Source organism: Mesoplodon bidens (assembly GCF_964165515.1).
Source record: "Mesoplodon bidens genome assembly, chromosome: 12".
Classification (NCBI taxonomy): Eukaryota; Metazoa; Chordata; class Mammalia; order Artiodactyla; family Ziphiidae; genus Mesoplodon; species Mesoplodon bidens.
The window spans coordinates 86,736,995-86,756,823 of record NC_138168.1 but is presented as its reverse complement, the minus strand read 5'-3'; the positions used below and the strand labels follow the sequence as shown (position 1 = coordinate 86,756,823).

The 19,829-nt window shown below is 43.4% G+C and overlaps 1 protein-coding gene across 1 annotated transcript in view; it reads left to right on the top strand.

Moving 5' to 3' along the window:
* Positions 1-19,829, top strand: part of PLG (plasminogen) — a 42,998-nt gene that overhangs the window by 19,398 nt on the left and 3,771 nt on the right. Inside the window, exons 10-17 of the mRNA XM_081250464.1 lie at positions 263-422; positions 7,098-7,279; positions 8,893-9,041; positions 9,947-10,040; positions 13,969-14,089; positions 16,257-16,337; positions 16,830-16,970; positions 18,850-18,956. Of these exons, the coding sequence (XP_081106590.1) occupies positions 263-422; positions 7,098-7,279; positions 8,893-9,041; positions 9,947-10,040; positions 13,969-14,089; positions 16,257-16,337; positions 16,830-16,970; positions 18,850-18,956 (1,035 nt within the window). The remainder of the gene's footprint in view (positions 1-262; positions 423-7,097; positions 7,280-8,892; positions 9,042-9,946; positions 10,041-13,968; positions 14,090-16,256; positions 16,338-16,829; positions 16,971-18,849; positions 18,957-19,829) is intronic.

Below are 19,829 nucleotides of genomic sequence, written 5' to 3'. Positions count from 1 at the left end.
ACGAGTGCAATGTCCAATTATAAGCACTCTGCCCTGCTTATTTTTTTCTGAGTTTTAAATTAAATATTTACCAAAAAGTTAGGTCCTTAAAGTTTTAGAACGTTATGGATCTATTTTTTTCTTTGCATGGCCATCTGCCTGCCAATATGTAAAAGAGAAGAGTGTTAATTCCCAGAGATGACTATTCTGTTTGTGTAATAATTATTTCACATATTTCTCTGTTCTAGTCATTATTTACTGATTCCTTCTATTTCAATTTCAGTACCACCTGAACAAACTCCTGTAGCCCAAGACTGCTACCAGGGTAATGGGCAGAGTTATCGAGGGACATCATCCACCACTGTCACAGGAAGGAAATGTCAATCTTGGTCATCGATGTCACCACACAGGCACCAGAAGACCCCAGAAAACTACCCAAATGCGTACGTCTTTGATTTTTAACCATTAGAGGAGCAACAGCCAACTTAAATTCCTGTTAAAAAGGGCCATGCTTTAAACAAATGTCTTAGGACCAAACTTCCTTTGGCTCCAGACTATGAGACAAAATATCTCAGGCAGCTTGCTTTTGAGCAAAATTTCTGAAAGAGAAGCTAGAGGCTGGCTATCTTTCCTGAGTAGTTTTGCAGAAGCAGGGTTGGAGATATAGAGGGGCTGAGGTCATAGTAGTAAAAAGCTCAGAAGAACAAATGATCAAGAGCTTAGAAATAGCGTCATTCCACAGCACCTGCTAAAGATCAGTGTGGTCTTTCAACTATGGAATTGTATCATTTCATCCTCCAACTCCTGAAGGGGTTTTGTGTTTGTCATTGAGTAATAAATATAAATATTTATCACCACCGGGTGATAAATATAAGTATTCTTCACCTGACCTCTATAGATACATTGGGTCCCGAGCACTAGTGGTCTAAAGGGATATGAGTTACCAGAACACTAGGAACAAAAGAAAGAAGGCAGATTAGAGTCAGAAAGTATGCAGATACTGATAGGCAAAATGGACATACAGATGGACAAAAACTAGGTCTGGTCAGACCAGCTTTCCTGCGATAAATGGCTGTAAAACTTAAGGAAAAACTGTTTTCATGGGCTTCCCTGGTGGCGCAGTGGTTGAGAATCTGCCTGCTAATGCAGGGGCCACGGTTTCGAGCCCTGGTCTGGGAAGATCCCACATGCCGCAGAGCAACTGGGCCCGTGAGCCACAACTACTGAGCCTGCGCGTCTGGAGCCTGTGCTCCACAACGAGAGGCCACGATAGTGAGAGGCCCGCGCATCGCGATGAGGAGTGGCCCCCGCTTGCCACAACTAGAGAAAGCCCACACACAGAAACGAAGACCCAACACAGCCAAAGATAAAAAAATAAGTAAATAAATAAATAATATTTTAAAAAAAAAAAAAAAACTGTTTTCACATGATGGACAACAGGCAGCACAGGACTGAGACTTTTCAGAAAAGAAAATAAATTAGAATAAATTTACAAGTACCCTGGTTTTCTTCCTGGAGATACTTCCTGGACTGCAGTGCAAGGAGATGGAACCAAAGCAGACCACAACAGTCTTGCTAAACTGAGGAGACAGAGATTGGAGTTGGGGATTAGTGAGGCAGCTTGGATTTAGTAGGCTGGGTAATAATGAGGAAGGATCTGTGCAGAGAAGGAGCTCCAGAAATATGTATAGAGTTCTCCTTAAGTCTCTGGCTGAATATAAAGCTGCAAATGCACAGGGAGAGATTCCACTCTGTTAGTGGGACAAAGAACAACTACCAGAGAACAGTGAGATAAACGGAGATTATAGAACTCACACAGCACTAGGAGATTCTGTGTTTGCAGAGTTGGGATTCTTACTAGCCAGAGAGGAGAGACTTCATGGGACACCTTGGGCATTCAGTAAGGAATCCAGAAAAGTCACACTTTAGGAGTAGGATTAGTGTATTCCTGGAATAAAGGTTACTCTAGAAAAACACCCTAGCAAAGCTTTAAAGCATTCCTAAAATGAACAAAATGATCTCCAAGTAAATTAACTGTCTGCCAGAAGAAAAGTCAACACTCTTGAGAGGAAAATAACAAAATCAAGCCACTCAGTAATGTGGTATCTACAATGTCTGGCAGAAATTTTAAAATTGGTAGACATGCAAAGATCATTAAATGTGATCCGTAATGAGGAGAAAAATCAGTCAATACAGACTCAGAAATGATGGAATTGGCAAACAAAAAATTCTGAAAGATATTATAATTGTGTTTAAGGATTTAAAGAAAAATAGGAACATAAAAGAATCAAATGGATAATCTAAAGAGAAAGGAAACTATAAAAGAGGCAAATGAAAAAGACAGAACTAAATATATATATATTTAAGAACTAAATATATATATATATTTAATTATATATCTTAAATGAAAAATTCACTGGATGGCTTTACCATCAGGTAGACAATACAGAAGACATTACTGTTACAATTACATTACATTACATTACATTACAGTAGACATTACTGTTCTGATTTTCTTACATTATCCATGATGCTGTATAATATTAATAAATGTTTGAATGTGGTAAGTTAGAGAGGGATATTGTAAATCCTAGTGTAACCACTGAAAATGAAAACTCAGAGGAATAGATAATAATAAGGATATTCAATTAATCCAAAAGAAAGAAGAAAAGGAGAGAAAAAGAGTAAAGAAGGCATGGTACAAACAGAACATAAATAGAATGATGTTAGACTTAAACTCAGCCATATCAATAAGTATATTAAATATAAAAAGGATAAAACAATGCAATTAGAAGGCAGAGATTGTCAAGTTGAATAAAAACCAAAGCCCAGTTATGGTCTCTTTACAATACATGCTCTTTGAATATAAAGACATAAATAAGTTAAAAATCAAAGTATAGAAAATTAATACCATAAAAACACTACCATATGACCCAGAAATCCCACTACTGGGCATACACTCTGAGAAAACCATAATTCGAAAAGAGTCATGTACCACAATGTTCATTGCAGCTCTATTTACAATAGCCAGGACATGGAAGCAACCTAAGTGTCCATCATCAGATGAATAGATAAAGAAGATGTGGCACATTTATACAATGGAATATTACTCAGCCATAAAAAGAAACGAAATTGAGTTATTTGTAGTGAGGTGGATGGAGCTAGAGTCTGTCATACAGAGTGAAGTAAGTCAGAAAGAGAAAAACAAATACTGTATGCTAACACGTATATATGGAATCTAAGAAAAAAACAAAAACAAAACAAAACAAAAAAACGGTCATGAAGAACCTAGGGGTAAGACGGGAATAAAGACACAGACCTACTAGAGAATGGACTTGAGGATAGGGGGAGAGGGAAGGGTAAGCTGGGACAAAGTGAGAGAGTGGCATGGACATATATACACTACCAAACGTAAAACAGATAGCTAGTGGGAAGCAGCCGCATAGCACAGGGAGATCAGATCGGTGCTTTATGACCACCTAGAGGGGTGGGATAGGGAGGGTGGGAGGGAGGGAGACGCAAGAGGGAAGAGATATGGGAACATATGTATATGTATAACTGATTCACTTTGTTATAAAGCAGAAACTAACACACCATTGTAAAGCAATTATACTCCAATAAAGATGTTACCAAAAAAAAAAAAAAAAGAAACACTAATCAAAAGAAAGCTAGAATGGTTTCTAACATCAGACAGACAAGATAAATTTAGGATAAGAAATATACCAGAGATAAAAAGGCTGTTTTTGAAGTAAAAAGCGTTAACGATGCTAAATGTGTTGACCCTAATAACAGAGCTTCAGATGTATGAAGCAAAAACTGACAGAGCTAAAGAGAGAAATAGATGCGTCCACAATTACAGTTGGAGATTTTCTCATTTCTCTCTCATATAGTTAAACGTTCTCCCAAAACAGTACAGTAGGACAAGTAGATGAAAGATTCAGAGAAGATACAGAAGTTTTGGAGGAAAATATGCACCAATATAACATATGCCCAACTGCAGAATACACATGCAAGTGCACATGGAACATTCACCAAGGTATATCATATGCTTGGCCTTGAAATAAGTCCCAATAAATTTAAAAGGATTAAAATAATATACAGGTGTCTTCTGAGCCAACAGAATTAAATGAGATAAAAATAATGAAAAGTTTAGGAAATTCTCAAATATTTGGAAATTAAAGAGCACATTTCTAAATAACCCATGAGTCAAAAAAGATATCACAAAGGAATTCAGGAATCAGTGGTACTGGCCAAAAGATATACAAATGGAAAAAGGGAGAGTCTGGAAACAGACCCACAACATGTATGGTCAGTTGATTTTCAATATACCTGGTGAAGCAATTCAATAAGAAAAGGAAATTTTCCCCCAAATTGTTCTGGAACAACTGAGTGTCCATAAAGGCAAAAAACCCAAAACCTTGACTCCTACCTGACATGTCAAATTCACTTGAGAATACTCTTAGACCTGAAAGTAAAGGTTAAAACTAAAGCTGAAATTTAAAGCTTCTAGAAAAAAAAAATGAGATTATTTTCACAACCTTGGAGAAGGCAAACTGTTTTTGGATAGGATCCAGAAAACACTATAAAAATTATAATTTGGACTTTAATAAAATGAAAACTTTGCTCATCAAAAGTCACTGTTAAGAAAATAAACAAGTCAGGGACTGGGAGAAAAATAGTCTCAATCCATATACCTGACAAATGGCTCGCCTCTAGAATGTGTAAAGATCCCTTCCACCCACTAGTAAGAAGACAAACAACCTAATAAAAAGGGGCGAAAGACTTTAATAGACATTCCACATGGAAAGATATACAAATGGTCCATAAGCACCTGAAAAAATGTTCAACATTTTAGCCATTACAGAAATAAGAATTATAACCACAATGAAATACTACTAAATACCCAAAAGCAATGGCTGTTATTAAAAAGACAGAAAATAAGAAGTGTGCCCAGGCTGCGGAGCAGCTGCAGCCCTCACACATGTTGGTAGGAATGTAAAATGGAACAACCACTTTGGACACCAGTCCAACATTTTCTTATAAGGTTAAACGTGCATCTGCCTACAAACCTGCAATTCTATTTGTGAATACTCACCCAAGCAAAATGAAACATAAGCCCCCAAAAAGATCTACCAGAAAGTTCTTAGCAGCTTTATTCATAAAATAGCCCCAACCTGGAAAGCACTTCAGTGGTCATCAATAAGAACATGAATAATTGGTGAATAATTGGTGGGATATTCATACCATGGAATACTATTCAGAAATAAAAAGGAACAAGCTACTGATACTCTCAAATAGCATGGATAAAGCTCAAAAACACTATCCTAAGGAGAGAAGCCACACAAGAGGGTATATACTTGTATGAGTCCATTCATATGAAGTTCCAGAAAAGACAAAAGTCATTTATGGTGAAAGAAATCAATAGTATTTGCGTCTGGGGGGCAGCTGAGATTGATTGAGCAGTGACCCAAGGGAGGTTTCTGGGGCTGATGGAAATGTTCTCTATCGCACTAGGAGTGTGGGTTATACAGGTATGTGTGTTCATCAAAACTCGTCAAACTACCTTTAAAAAAAAAGAGCAGGAGTCTGTTTCACATGAGAAGCTTTTTAACACATCCAGGGGCTCAGAAACCTGCTAACGGGCTTCCTCAAGTTGTGGGCCTGGGCTTGAGACTGTCACTTGTCGATAGTATCCACAGACACAGTGTTGTTGCATTCCCATAATACGTGGTATGTTTCAAACTATCTCATAAGCCTCAGGCCACGGGTCTAAGCTGCAAAGGGGAGTCCAAGGCTGAGACTTCTGAGAGGCTGGGGCGAAGTTCTGGCCCTGGGGGTCCAAGTTGCCCAGTGAGCCCGAGGCTTCTCGTCTGCTATGTCCTTATCCAATTGTTTCTGATTCAGCTCCTGCAGACCCCGTGGTCTATCCAGACGTCGCCCTTCATCCCTTTGATCCCACTGTCCTTTAGTCACACGCCCTCCCCTCAGTCCCTGAGTGGCTCCAGCTAGAGGGGTCTGGGGTTCCTCCTCGTATGCCCCAGAATGCATCCTCTGGAATCCTCATCCTGCCTGGGAGCTAGTTTTCCAGGAAGGCTTCCAGAAGCCTTCTAAACCCCAAATCCACTTGATCTACCTATGATATTTACAGTAATATTACTGTCATGAGTTTTTGTTTCATTATAAAATACAATGTGAGTAAATAGACTAAGAGAGCTGGCCTGGGAATATCAATGTCATCTTGTATGTCAATATCATCTTGTATGTCTTTTCTGCCTTGGATAAATATGTTTTGGTTCCAACTTACGTAGCCCTATGTACTCACATAGCGAGAGAAAGCCAGAGATATCGATATATTTGTATGTGCCTTAAAAAAAATCTAAAATACATGCTTCAAAATCCATATTGGTTATCCCTGGGGAATGTATTTAACATTCCCAGGGAAAGGAAGACATTCTGATACTTTCTCTTATACATTTATAAATGATCTGTTTTGATATGGAGCATATATTCCTTTTGATTTTTTAAAAACAAATTTATTTATTTATTTATTTTTGGCTGCACTGGGTCTTCACTGCTGCGCGCGGGCTTTCTCTAGCTCATCGAGCAGGGGCTACTGCTCGTTGCGGTGCACTGGCTTCTCACTGCGGTGGCTTCTCTTGTTGCAGAGCACAGGCTCTAGGCGCGTGGGCTTCAGTAGTTGTGGTGTGTGGGCTCAGAAGTTGTGGCTTGCGGGCTCAGTAGCTGTGGCTCGCGGGCTGTAGAGCACAGGTTCAGTAGTTGCGGCGCACGGGCTTCATTGCTCCACGGCATGTGGGATCTTCCCGGACCAGGGCTCGAACCCGTGTCCCCTGCATTGGCAGGCGGATTCTTAACCACTGCACCACCAGGGAAGTCCCTTGATTTTTTTAAAATAAAAACTATAACCTATTTTTAAAAACTTACCCACTTTTAAGAAGTTGAGGACCATCTGTGCTTGTGACATTATAATAATAATTGGTACCTTTGGTACCTTAATGGAAATATTTCAGTCACTTTGTTGTAACAAAATTCAGAGGGTGCTGAGGTCCCCCTGAAGATTCGCTCACCTCTCATGACCGATACTGTTGTGGAATTTACAGTGGCTTGACAATAAACTACTGCCGAAATCCAGATGCTGACAAAAGCCCTTGGTGTTATACCACTGATCCGAGCGTCAGATGGGAGTTCTGTAACCTGAAGAAATGCTCAGAAACACAAGAGCAGGTCACAAGATCTCCGACTGTTGCCCAGGGTCCAAGTGTAGAGGATCCTTCTGAAGCAGGTAAGAAGTCTGTGGCCAGACATCTATATAGTTGGGTATCGGGATGATAAGAGATGGAAAATCTTTGGGATGCAGAGGCTTCATTGTTACAGGGAGCTGGAGTGCTGGCTGAGTCTGCGATATGGAAGGAAGCCTCAGTGTATCACCTGGGGGAGCCAGAGCTGCTCTTGCTGGCATGATGGGGTAGGGTGTTTCTTTAGGATTTGAAAACTAGTTGGTTGTGAGTGATGGATACCATTTTGAGCCTTGGTGGACTGACAGGTTGATGATGGTGGCCGAAATGGGACATTCTAGAAAAGCAAGCCTCTGCCTTTTGCATGGAGAGATAGAAACGACTGATATGGTTTTCAATGTACAGAGTTAGGAGGGCTAGGAGGACCGTCAATGATCACCTCCAACAAACACCTGGCGAAGCGGACATGTAGCTCCAAGGGTTTTGGGGCCTGAGGATAAGGATGTGGTTGTTACCTGAGGTGGGAGACATGAAAATCTCACAGTCCCCTCTGTTTCCCTGGCCCTTTGCCCGCGTGTAGCTCTAAGTGCTTAGCCCCTGGTCCTGTGGTTGTCAGGTGGCAGGAAGTACTCTGTACCGCTGCAGGGTAAGGAAACAGAGGGGGCTGAGTCTCCCCCTGACCCGGAATGAAAACTCAGGTCCCATGGCTTGTCTGACCACTTTCAGATAATCCAAAATCAGACAGAAATGATTAAATGAGAACTTGGTTTCAAGTTGAGACCCCCTCTCCTTCCGGAGGTGGACTTGCCTCCTCCAAGATGCTGGAGAAACCTCACCTACTGCTCCCTACTGTACACCTGTACAGCTGCTGTACACATGGGGCCAGCTCATCTCTCCCCACTCTTTCTTGGTGAGACTCTGAGTGCCATGCTCCAGCTGGGGATCACTCCTGATAAGACCTCGCATGGCCTCACGTGATGCCCCACGCTTCGTGCATGAGTAACTCACACACCCTGGTCCTGGCACACACTGGAGGCTGCCTAGCCCAGCCCTGCTCCTTGACTGGGAAGCCAGCTGGCCCAGCTTTTGCTTTGTGGATTTTCCAAGTGGCCATCAGAGCACTGGGCACTGGGTCCCCATATGTAACACACATCAAGTTCTCTGAGGGGTTCTGCCGAATCCCCCAACCCCGAGGCTTGAGGTGAGGGATGAGTTCGGGGAAGGGGCCTCTAGTCATCTCTTTATTACCTCTTTCATCCCAGAAGGTGGGAACTCACAGCACAGCTCTGGCCAAAATAATATTTTTTATAAAATCCTTTTCAGTCCTTACTCTTTCTCTCCATCCTTGATGAGGTGTTCAAGAATCATCTAACAGTTCATGGTGGCATCTGTGTTACCACTCAGCTTGTTATAAAATTGATTATCTTAGTGTCCTGGCCAAACTTCCCATTCTACCATCTCGGCTTGTGATTATTTCTGAGCCAATAGCGTTTCTGGTAACTTGTCAAAATCAGCAGAGCTCACTGAAGTCTTCAGCACTCCTGTGTTCTGAAGGATGTGACCACAGTCTGTCCTGAGAGAAACCTAGCACTGCTGCATTTGTCCCTTGTCACCCGGGTCTGTGTAATGACAGGAGACCACCATTCTCTCTTCCCTACAGACTGTATGTTCGGGACTGGTAAAGGATACCGGGGCAAGAAGGCGACCACGGTGGGCGGTGTCCCCTGCCAGGGGTGGGCTGCCCAGGAGCCCCACAAACACAGCATTTTCACTCCAGCAACAAACCCACGGGCAGGTTTGGAAAAAAACGTAAGCCACTTTGATTTGGACTCTATTTTGCCTTTTGTTGACCAGTCTTTGCAAACTGAATTGATCCTCTGTTACGGAAAGTCAGCCTGACTGAGCTTCGGTGTGGGGTGGAGAGGAAGATATGTGAGAGATTTCAGGGGACCAAGCGTAGGATCTAACCGGCGTGGGAGGGAGAGTTAGCACGGGCAAGCCAACCTCCCTGCTTCTTATCACTTCCATGTGTGACATTTCCTGTCTGCTTTTGTTACTGGTTTATGGTTTCCAGTGATCAGAGATGACCTTCATGACATTGTAGTTGGATTTTTCTAGAAAAAGACTGGATGCATAATTAAGACTCCATTAGGATTTCCCCTAGTCCCACACATTCTCTGGGGTGGTTTCCTTTGGGGTATAGGTGTGTAGAGGGAAGGAAAAGGAAGACACAGTCTCTCCACAGCTGACCCACAGAGGGTGCCCAGGCCAGGGGAATAAGCAATTCTGAAGCAACAGCAAACAGGCGCCATCAAGCAGAAGATTGATATGAGCAAGGGACAAGACGAGCCATCCACGTCCACAGTCCCCTACAGCTGGGTCCCTACGGTCCCCACGGACACTGGCTGCTGAGGGGGGAGGCCCCTTTATAGAGTCTCTACCTCAAGACCCCTCAGGGTCTTCACCCCTTCCCCAGGGCAGTGGCCTCAAGGTTGGAGCTCCTTTTGAACGAGGAGAGTGACCGATGTCATTCTGTGAGTCAGAGGCTTGATAAGCACCTGAAACGATAACTCTGCCTGCCTCCCCACCAAAGGAACACTAACCCTTCATCTTCTAAGGAAAGCAGTGAAACCAGTGTCTGTGCCTCATGTGACATTCCCTGTCCTCTCCTGCCCCCGTGTGTGCCATCCCCATATGCCTGCCTCTTTTCCCAGTACTGCCGTAATCCTGATGGTGATGTCAATGGCCCCTGGTGCTACACGACAAATCCAAGAAAACTTTTTGACTACTGTGATGTCCCTCAGTGTGGTAAGCTTCTTTCTTTTTTGGAAGGAAATGACTTCTAAATAAGTGCAGCATCACCTGGTCTTAGATCTACAAGACAAGAGTTTGGGCTGAGCGCTTCTGGGCAAGAGAGGGTCCCCTCCCCTTGGGAGCCCTCTGTTCATCCTGGGTCTCTTGAATCTGTCCTACTTGTGGCCCCCTCTGTTAGGCACCGCCCCCTCCTCTGACTCCGTAAATAAAATAAATGCAAAATCCTCCAAAAGAGCAAGTTCAGAGGTGATCTAATCAGCCTCCAGACAGTTCCACTGACCTCTCCAGTGTCTGGGGTGGGAGGCATGAAACACAAATTTAGAGTCACCCAGATAGGAAACTCTCTTTCAGCAGCTGAGAAGAAAGAAAGTACAAACAGCAGGAAACTGCTAAACATACGACATACATTGTAAACCTATAAACTGTCATCCTAAGAATTCAATGAAAAGTAACACAGCTCTTTACAAAGCCCCAACTTTCTTTATCCTAAGATGACTATGCATTAGCCATGCATTAGCCAGATAACTTAGAGGAAGCTTGCTGGGTTCTTTCCTCATTTCTCTGAGACTTTTCTAGGGAGCGAGAAGCTTGGATCAGGGAAAGGGGAGTTGACGTTAGTTCTGAAAACTCTGGGGTAACAAATCCATAGATAGATAGATAGATAGATAGATAGATAGATAGATAGAGGTAACAAATCCATAGATAGGTCTGGAGAACAATGTAAACCACTTTGATCAGGACCCTACTTTACTTTCCGCTGACCCATCTTTGCAAACACCATCTGTCCTGGTTCCCGCTGATCAGCCTGGACTTCTCTTTTGCACCATTTGATGACATTTGCTTGTGTCTGCCACTTGCGGGGGACAGGCTGGAGCAGAGAAGTTGCTGCTGCAAAGCCACTCAAGTCCACGTCCGGAGATGGTTTGGGAGGCAGTTTGGGGAAAGGGTTGGGAGCTCCGGAGCCACACTGTCGGGCTTGGATTTTGGGCCACTGCTGGGTAGAGCAGGGGGAGGAGGGAGAGGTCAGGGTGACAGGAAAGATTCTACTTGGTTGCTGTCCTTGTGCTCTCTGGACTCAGAGGGCATTTATAGCTGATTCGTTCTCCAGTGTGTGTTTGCTGTGCACAAGCTCTCTCGGTGGCCGTCCATCTGAGAGCCCCTGGTGGGGATAGCGCCTCCCATTCCACTCCTCCCTGCCACCCTGCAGCTTTCTGGTACCCCGCAGCCTCCTACCGCACGGCCTCGCTATCCTGCACAGGCTGCCTATGTGGCACGATTGCCTTTAACTTGTATAGCTTGACAGTCCCGCCCCGGCCTCTACAGCTGTGCCTGGGATTCATGCACCTCTGATTCCCACTGAAGGGAAGTACAGTAATGTCCCAGGTGCAGCCCTCAGTCACCACCAGACGCTATCAGCTTCTCAAGTGTGAGGCAGGCCTGGGTATCCTTCCGCAGGAAATATGTCTCAAGATCAGACCACGTGGTCTGATAACGTGCCCACATCATGAGGAAGCGGGGAAATCACAGTCCGCTGGAACAGCCCTCTCTCCATCCGTTCTTCTGTCTTCCATCTCTAAGAACCTGATTCTTTTCCATCCTTGACTTGGGTAAGGATACCAGCATTGTAGAAGAGGCTATTTGCCTTGAAGTCTGCAGGTGAAGGTTTACCTTACACATCCCCGGGCATCTTTGGGGCCTCTGTTGAAGCTTCCAGTGCAACATCTTTTTACATACCCACCCATCAGAAGGTAAAGATTACAAACCTCAGCTGTTTCCTTCTTTCTAGTGCTTAGAGCAATGCCTAGTACATGCCAGGCACTACGTATATGTATTTGAATACATATTTGCTGAATGAATAAATTCAGCAAATATGTATTCAAATAAATGAATGAAATCTCAAATCACAGTTCCTCCAACATGTCAGGTCGGTGCTTAAAAGGGTGACTATCCCAGGTTAAGGGTACTTTCTGTGCGTGTGCTTGTATGGCTTTCGATAAGTTTATTCAGATTTTTCAGAATATGAAATCTCTTTGAAGTACGACTTTGTATTTTTAGGTTATTTTCATTTTCTCTGTTTTTTTAAAAAAAATTTTATTCCTTATTCCTGGGAGATTTTGGATTTCCTTTACTTAAGTGAGAAATTTCCTAATAGCAATTTTCCTTAAAATGTCCAAACTTTCCATTGTCTGTCATTCACATGGAAAACATCTTTAAAATGAAAAAGTAACACTGATTAACTTTTTAGGCTACACGTAAACTTCTTCAAGCAACTCACCTGAAAAATTTGTGTAAATATTCTGTGTTGTTAAAACAATGGCACCATGCAAATTGCACATAAGTAATAGCATAAGTAAAACAATTTGAAATCAGAACTATATTCTCTTCAACCCAGTATTCTGCTTCTCAATTTTATCAAGGAATTGCATTGATTTTCTCTTTAATATTAACTTCAAAAATGGAAAGATGCCCATTTTAAACATAATTTTACTTATTTATATTCATTTATTTTAAATTGTAAATTTTTGTTAACTGTTTTTGTGTGTGTGTGTGTGTGTGGTATGCGGGCCTCTCACTGTTGTGGCCTCTCCCGTTGCGGAGCACAGGCTCCGGACGCGCAGGCTCAGCGGCCACGGCTCACGGGCCTAGCCGCTCCGCGGCATCTGGGATCTTCCCGGACCGGGGCACGAACCCATGTCTCCTACAACGGCAGGCGGACTCTCAACCACTGCGCCACCAGGGAAGCCCTGTTAACTGGTTTTAACGACTCATTTCAATTCCACCAACACTAACAGTACAAATAATAAGTAATTAAAAATAAATAGAACTTCAGTTTTGTTTTGAATACTAAGACCAGGGTACCATAATATCTGTAGTTATTCTTTTCTTAGTCCATTTCTGTAAGTCTATTCTGTGTAAGACACAGTAAGAGAAATTAATGTCAGTGTTAGAGAGTAGGATTTCATTATATTGCATGCTTCTTGAAAAAAAAAACAACTTCTGTATATAGATTCTCAGAATAGGCCAAGATAATTGGAAAGGTATTTGAAAAATTCAGATTCCAGATTCACTAGAGGATAGAACTTCTTGGTTGATTAAGAGCAAAAAATTTCTCCTTGTAATATTATTATTAACAATGATTTATGCTTCTATTTTTGAAGATCTTAAAGGGCTCCAGACAACGGAGAAGCCCTTTATGAATACCTTGTGTAGCCCCTGAACTGTTCTAGCCATTAGTAAGTGGCACCAACCAGAGATGGAGCACTAACCCTAACTTCCAGGAACCCTGCAGGCCAGGTGGAGAGAGAAAGCAGGTGGGAGAATGAATAGAGAGAAAGGCAAGTGAATGGAAGTCATCCCTGTGGCACTGGGTTAGTCTTGGGAGGCTCCCTGGAAGAGCCGTCCTGAACCTGGCTGAGAGAAGGCATTATTTCAGTTTAGGATTGTTATCCTTGCTACACACACACAGATTCACATTCTAAAAATACTCGTAGTGCCTTTCAATGGGTACAACAATTATGGTTTTCAGTAAACTTTATATGGTTCAAATGATGATGGTGACAATGATTCACTCTCTAGATATATCATATCAAGTCAGAATAACAATTTGTGTCAGTCAAGCTCCTCTCCAAAAAGCTCTCATTCTAATGCCTAACTCTTCCCAATTTATGTAATCACTTCCTTAAGAAAGCAGTAAAAAGAAAAAAAAAGTACTTATATTTTCTTGAAAGGAGAAGGAAATGTTGTTGTCCCCTACCACTTTTGAAACTTAGAAAAAATATTCCAAAAGATGTTTATGATTTTACTATTTAGTTTGGGCTTCGGGATGTCAAAAATTCAGTGCTTCGGCCACGAGCCATGAATTTATCATGAGTTGCTCTCTTTCACGTCTTCAAATGCACATTTTTCCCACTTTGTGCCACAGCTTCCTCTTCATTTGATTGTGGAAAGCCCCAGGTGGAGCCGAAGAAGTGTCCCGGAAGGGTTGTAGGTGGGTGCGTGGCCATCCCACACTCCTGGCCCTGGCAAGTCAGCCTTCGAAAAAGGTAACACCATTTCCAGAAACAGTGTATTCCACCCTCCTGTGTACTCCTTGCAAAACCTTTCTACATTCACACTAAATCCACATACCCTCAGTATCAGTACCTGCCTCTAAGTTCTGCAAAGGAGTAAGGAAAACTATAAAAAATTTTTTCTATGTTTTTTAACTGAGGTATAGTTGCTGTACAGTATAAGTTACAGTTGTACAATATAGTGATTCACCATTTTTAAAGGTTATACTCCATTTATAGTTATTATAAAATATTGGCTATATTCCCCGTGTAGTACAATATATTCTTGTAGCTTATTCTATACCTAATAGTTTGAACCTTTGACTCCCCATCCCTATACAGCCCCTCCTCCCTTCCCTCTCCCCATGGGTAACCACTAGTTTGTTCTCTGTATCTGTGAGTCTGCTTCTTTTTTTGTTATATTCTTTTCTATGTTCTTCAGTTTGAAAATAGTCAGAATTAGAACCTTTTTTTTTTGATCTGGGCAGCTATCATCAAAATTGATTAATGTAGCAATTTACACTAAGTTCCTATATTGCTGAAAAACTATGGAAGATGCCTTGAGGGTTTAGATAGATACTCACTGTTCCTTTGTAAAATGAAGAGAAAGGGATATTTTTAGAAATGGGACACCTGGAGGGGGAGGGTAAAGATTAAATTATCTATAATATATCACAGATACAGAGTCTCTTCTTTTTTTTTCTTTCTTTCCTTCCTTCCTTCCACAGTTTTGTGAACTACTGAATTTAATCAAAGGGTGCTCACCCATTTGCAAAACGCATCTTCTTCAGTGAAGCGTAGCTCAGGATCGCCATAATTTAAGAGTGATCAGTCCCCATCCTACATGACCCAGAAGGTTCAGGTTATCTTTCAGTGGCACTCGCCTTTAATAAGTCCATTTGGTGTCTCATTCGAAGCACATGCGGGAAACAGGCTGATCTGCTTGTTGATGTTGCACCAGTGCGCATGTGCCCAATCACTGTGCTCAGTGGTCTTCCTTCTTTTTGCTTGTGAGATGCTATCGATGAATGAAAATAGTCTATTTCATTCCCTGGCTGAGTTGGCTTTTCTTTTAGTTGTCTTACCATTTAGTAACTGCTTGAGATACAGAGCCTTCACCTTTCACGTATCTCATATTCCCTCTTTCCCAAGATGCGCTGTGGTCTATTTCCAGATTGATAATTGCCTTGCTGGTCATTCACTTACTATTTGTGTCCCTTTCATTATGATGGGCTTCGGAGTGGCTCACACAAAGTTTATGAGCGACCCCGTGCCTAAGCAGTCCTATAAAGTAAATGATTTAGGGGACATTCCCCCCAGAGCGAACTTTCTCAGGTAAAATTAGTAGATGCCCATGAATCACGGCTACTCAGGATCCCATTTGGTTCCCTGAAGAATGACTCATCAGGTCTTGCATAGGTCTTGTCAAAAAGAAGTGACGGGAATAAAAACACAGACCTACTAGAGAATGTACTTGAGGATATGGGGAGGGGGAAGGGTAAGCTGGGACAAAGTGAATGAATGGCATGGACATATATACACTACCAAACGTAAAATAGATAGCTAGTGGGAAGAAGCCGCATAGCACAGGGAGATCAACTCGGTGCTTTGTGACCACCTGGATAGGTGGGATAGGGTGGGCGGGAGGGAGACGCAAGAGGGAGGAGATATGGGAACATATGTATATGTATAACTGATTCATTCTGTTGTAAAGCAGAAACTAACACACCATTGTAAAGCAATTATACTCCAATAAAGATGTAAAAAAAAAGAAAAAACACTCAATTAACTCTGAAAATCAAACATAGTAAACTGAATATAGATCTGTCAAAAAAAAAAAAAAAAAAAAAAAAGAAGTGACAAGGAGCTGGAGTCCAGGGCCAAAGGGTCAAAGCCACAGGTGTGGACCTCCTGTTGGTTGGAGTCGTGTGGCTTTGCTGGGCCTCGCCTGCATGCCAGCCATCTTCCAGAGTGGTGCAGTGACCTCCTGAGAACCCACCACAGGAGCACAGCTCAAAGCTCCCGCCATCCCGGTGACGGGCTGGCCACCTTGTCCTTTGGGAATGTCAGCGATATCACAGCAGAGTGAGCACTACTTCCGGGCTTTCTGTAGAATAAATCATCAGGTTTGAACTAAAATCCTGGCACATTTTCCCTCTAGATTTCCTTCTAGAAGCCACTTCTGTGGAGGCACCTTAATATCCCCAGAGTGGGTGTTGACTGCTGCCCACTGCCTGGACAGGTACGTTTAGGGGACCCCTGACACAAAGACTTACTTGTCTTAGAGACTTCCGCCTCCGCCTCTCTCCTTTCCTTCCTCTTTTCTCCTCCCCTCTCCCCTCCCCTGTCCCGTCCCCTTCCTTCCCTCCCTCCTTTCATGGCAGTGACACTGGGGACCGGGGAGTGGATGAGAAGGGCCTGAGGCAGAATTGCCAGGGCCATTGGACGAGAGAGGAGGAGGTGTTTGTAGAGAGAAACGAAGAAGACAGACCCCTATCTGTCCTGCGCCAACTTCAGTGTTGGTGTCGTTCTTCCTCTGTGGTCAGGCCCACAGCAGCCCCGAGAACATTCCTTAACAGCCAGGTTCGGGTAAACCGTGAACTTGTTTCCTGCCACTCGGAGGCCTCTGATTGTATGTAGCCTAGTGGGGAGAAGACGCAGTGTCTGTGGCTCAGAAGGGCACCCGACGAAGGGCTGGCCCGGATTTTGCTCATAACGTTGCTGTCTTCTCTAGCTTCTCAGGGCCGGCATCATACAAGGTCATCCTGGGCGCACACAAAGAGACCGCCGTGGAAGACAGTGTCCAGGAGATACAAGTGAGCAAGCTGTTCCGGGAGCCCACTCGGGCAGACATCGCCTTGCTCAAGCTGAGCAGGTACTGGCTCGCCCGTGACTTTCACCCTGTGAGCAGTGAGAACATTTGGTCATTGCTGGGTTTATGAGCCGTAACAGAGTTGTGTGTGGGCAGCCCCGTCTAGGACCCCAAAGGCACGGGGCTTTGGGACAGGCATTGACCTTCAAGTGAGAAAACCTGGGCTCAGCCCCACCTGCCTCTTACTAGCCGTGGTCATGACAAAGGCACCAGGACACGGTTTCCTCTTGTGGGAAAAGAGTGAGTTGAAACCTGAGGTATAGGTTACCCCTCAAACTCTATCACTTAATGTTCCCCAGTCAGCTAAGATACATTCGTAATCAGAGAATTATTCAATTATTCCAGGTTGACACTCTCTTTTCAACGTAATAATATATTTGGGGGAATCAAATGGGATTATGTATATTTCGAAGCGCTTTATAAAAGGCGATGTAAACACACACACACACACACACACACTCACAAGTCACAAGTGCAAATTCTCCTTCTTCCTATCTCTGGTTTTATGTTTCCTGTTGAAATGGTGTTTTATTAAGTCTGACAAAATGATAAATTTGTTAACATCATTTAAAGTTAGCAGTATTTGGAAATAGGTCACAAGGGAGACAGCTAAATAAACAGACAGCTATTTTGAGAAGAGACACATTTAGGACAGTCAACAAGGCATGCAGAGCCCGTCAGCCATGCGTGGTGGGCTCCAGATGACAGGGGGATGACGGTGACAGTGACGAGGACGGCCAGGCCAGCGGTCAAGAGTCTGAGTGGGGCTCGCTGGGTCTGAACAGAAACACTTCACAAGTTTTCTGGGTCAGTAAACTGAGTGACTCCCTGGGGGAATTTGGACACTCTGGAAAGGAAAGAAAGGGCCTTCTTGGCTTAGCCTAAAAAAGGAGCTGATTCGCTTTTCTCCATGGTCCCCTGGGGCCATCAGGAAAGCTCTGATCCTCGAGCAAGTACTTTAGTAAACCTGGGGTTCTGGATGTGTTCTCTGATAGACTGATACACTTGAGCTTTTGGGTACCCACTCCCAGGCCCCCCAAACCCCAAGAGTCTCAGGCATTGGCGTTCCACGAGGGGACCCTATACAGTGATGACTGTGGCCCACTCCATGTGAGACTCTAGGTCTATTCTGGTGACTCTGACAGGGTGTGTCTGCTTCAAAATTGAAGGCCATGATGATTCTTAATCAGAATCAGGCATTTCTCATCTTCGATGGGTTTTCCTCTTGAACTTACTAAAATAAAGTCTAAACATCAAAGTTCTAATATTTGATTCTCTGGAGCTCGAATGTGAAAGTTTGGGGAAAACAATACTACTTTGCTTATGCAAGGTGCTTACTTCTACTCCTCTTTTATTTGGTATCTTGCATTATATTGGATTCTTACAGCCATGGTGCTGTAACATTTATGGGTGAGGAATCTGAGGACCCCAAAGATGGAACAGCTTTGCTCCTAGTGGCACAAGGCACTTGCTATTATTAAAGCCCTGCGATTGTGTTTCAGCTGGATGGTCCACCTACTGACTGAGGCCCTCTTAACTTCATCCAGAAGTGTACACCTGGTATAAAATTCCCATAGTGCAAGAATAGACATTAAAAGTCATTGCCATCTCTGTTCCCACCTCTAGTTTCTTGTCCACAACTGGTGCCTTTAAAACAAAATGTTTTATTTTTTTTTGACTCATAAGATACTACAGGCAAATGTGAGGATGAAAAGTTGTTTTCTACATTGCGCTGTGTCAGTGAAGCAAGGAAGAAATACCAGCTCAGAGCGTTCTGGGGCTCTGGGGCAGGTGGGATCTGGTGACCAACAGATGAATGGCAGAAATCTCCTAGCAGGGCAGTCAAATGTAACTTATGTAACTTCTGATGTTTTCCTTTCAGCCCTGCCATCATCACCGAAAAGGTAATCCCAGCTTGTCTGCCATCCTCGAATTACGTGGTCGCAGACCGGACAGTGTGTTACATCACTGGCTGGGGAGAAACCCAAGGTAAGATAAATTCTGTGACTCACATGAAGAACTGGTTCTGACCTGCAACCTACATGACAAAATGAGCATGTGTACCGATTTCTATCAGTGAGTGAGGTCCACTCCCTTCCTGACTTTGTCTGGACACCTGCCTCCGTCTCTATCATCAGTCATCAAGGGACATGGATGAGGGGTGTTTCCTTGAGACTCTGACCCCCAAAATCCAAGGTTAATATTGTGTTCCCAGGTAAGTAGTGTTTTGACACAAGCTAAAAATTAAGGGTGTTAGATGGTCATTCATGTGAATTAAGCACACAGAGTTCCCAAACACGGTGCAAATCAACAACAAAAATTATAGTTAAACTAGTCTCCCCAAGTACCCACTTGTCTGGCTCTGTGTGGAGACGTTGCTGGGGGTACGGCAGACTGACAGCAGGGGAAAGCAAGAAAGGTCCCAGTTCTAGGATGGTGTTTGGTTTTGGTTGACGGGGTGAGGATGAGAGAGGAAACGTTTCTGCAGGATCCTGGCTCAGCAGCTGTACTATAGTTTGGGAATCCCGTCTTCTCTTTGCAGTATGCCCTGCATTATAGTAGAAAAAAAATTATTATTATATCCTTCAGACTCAGGCCCAAGAACCTTATAAGAATGTCCTAGATCTCTACCTCACTGTCTCAGAAGCATTGGTCGGGGCACCAGGGTGGGAGTCAGGAGCCCTGGAAAATAGTTCTGGTTCTGCCACCAGCGGGGCGAACGGGACAAGTCACCTTACCTCTTTGTACCATTTGGCATCTAAGCCCTCATCCTAAAACCCGCGTTTTCAAATTATGTTCTACATGTTAGCCTTAGTTTCCTCATCTATGCTACCCTATGAGGTCCTTGTGAGGATTAAGATA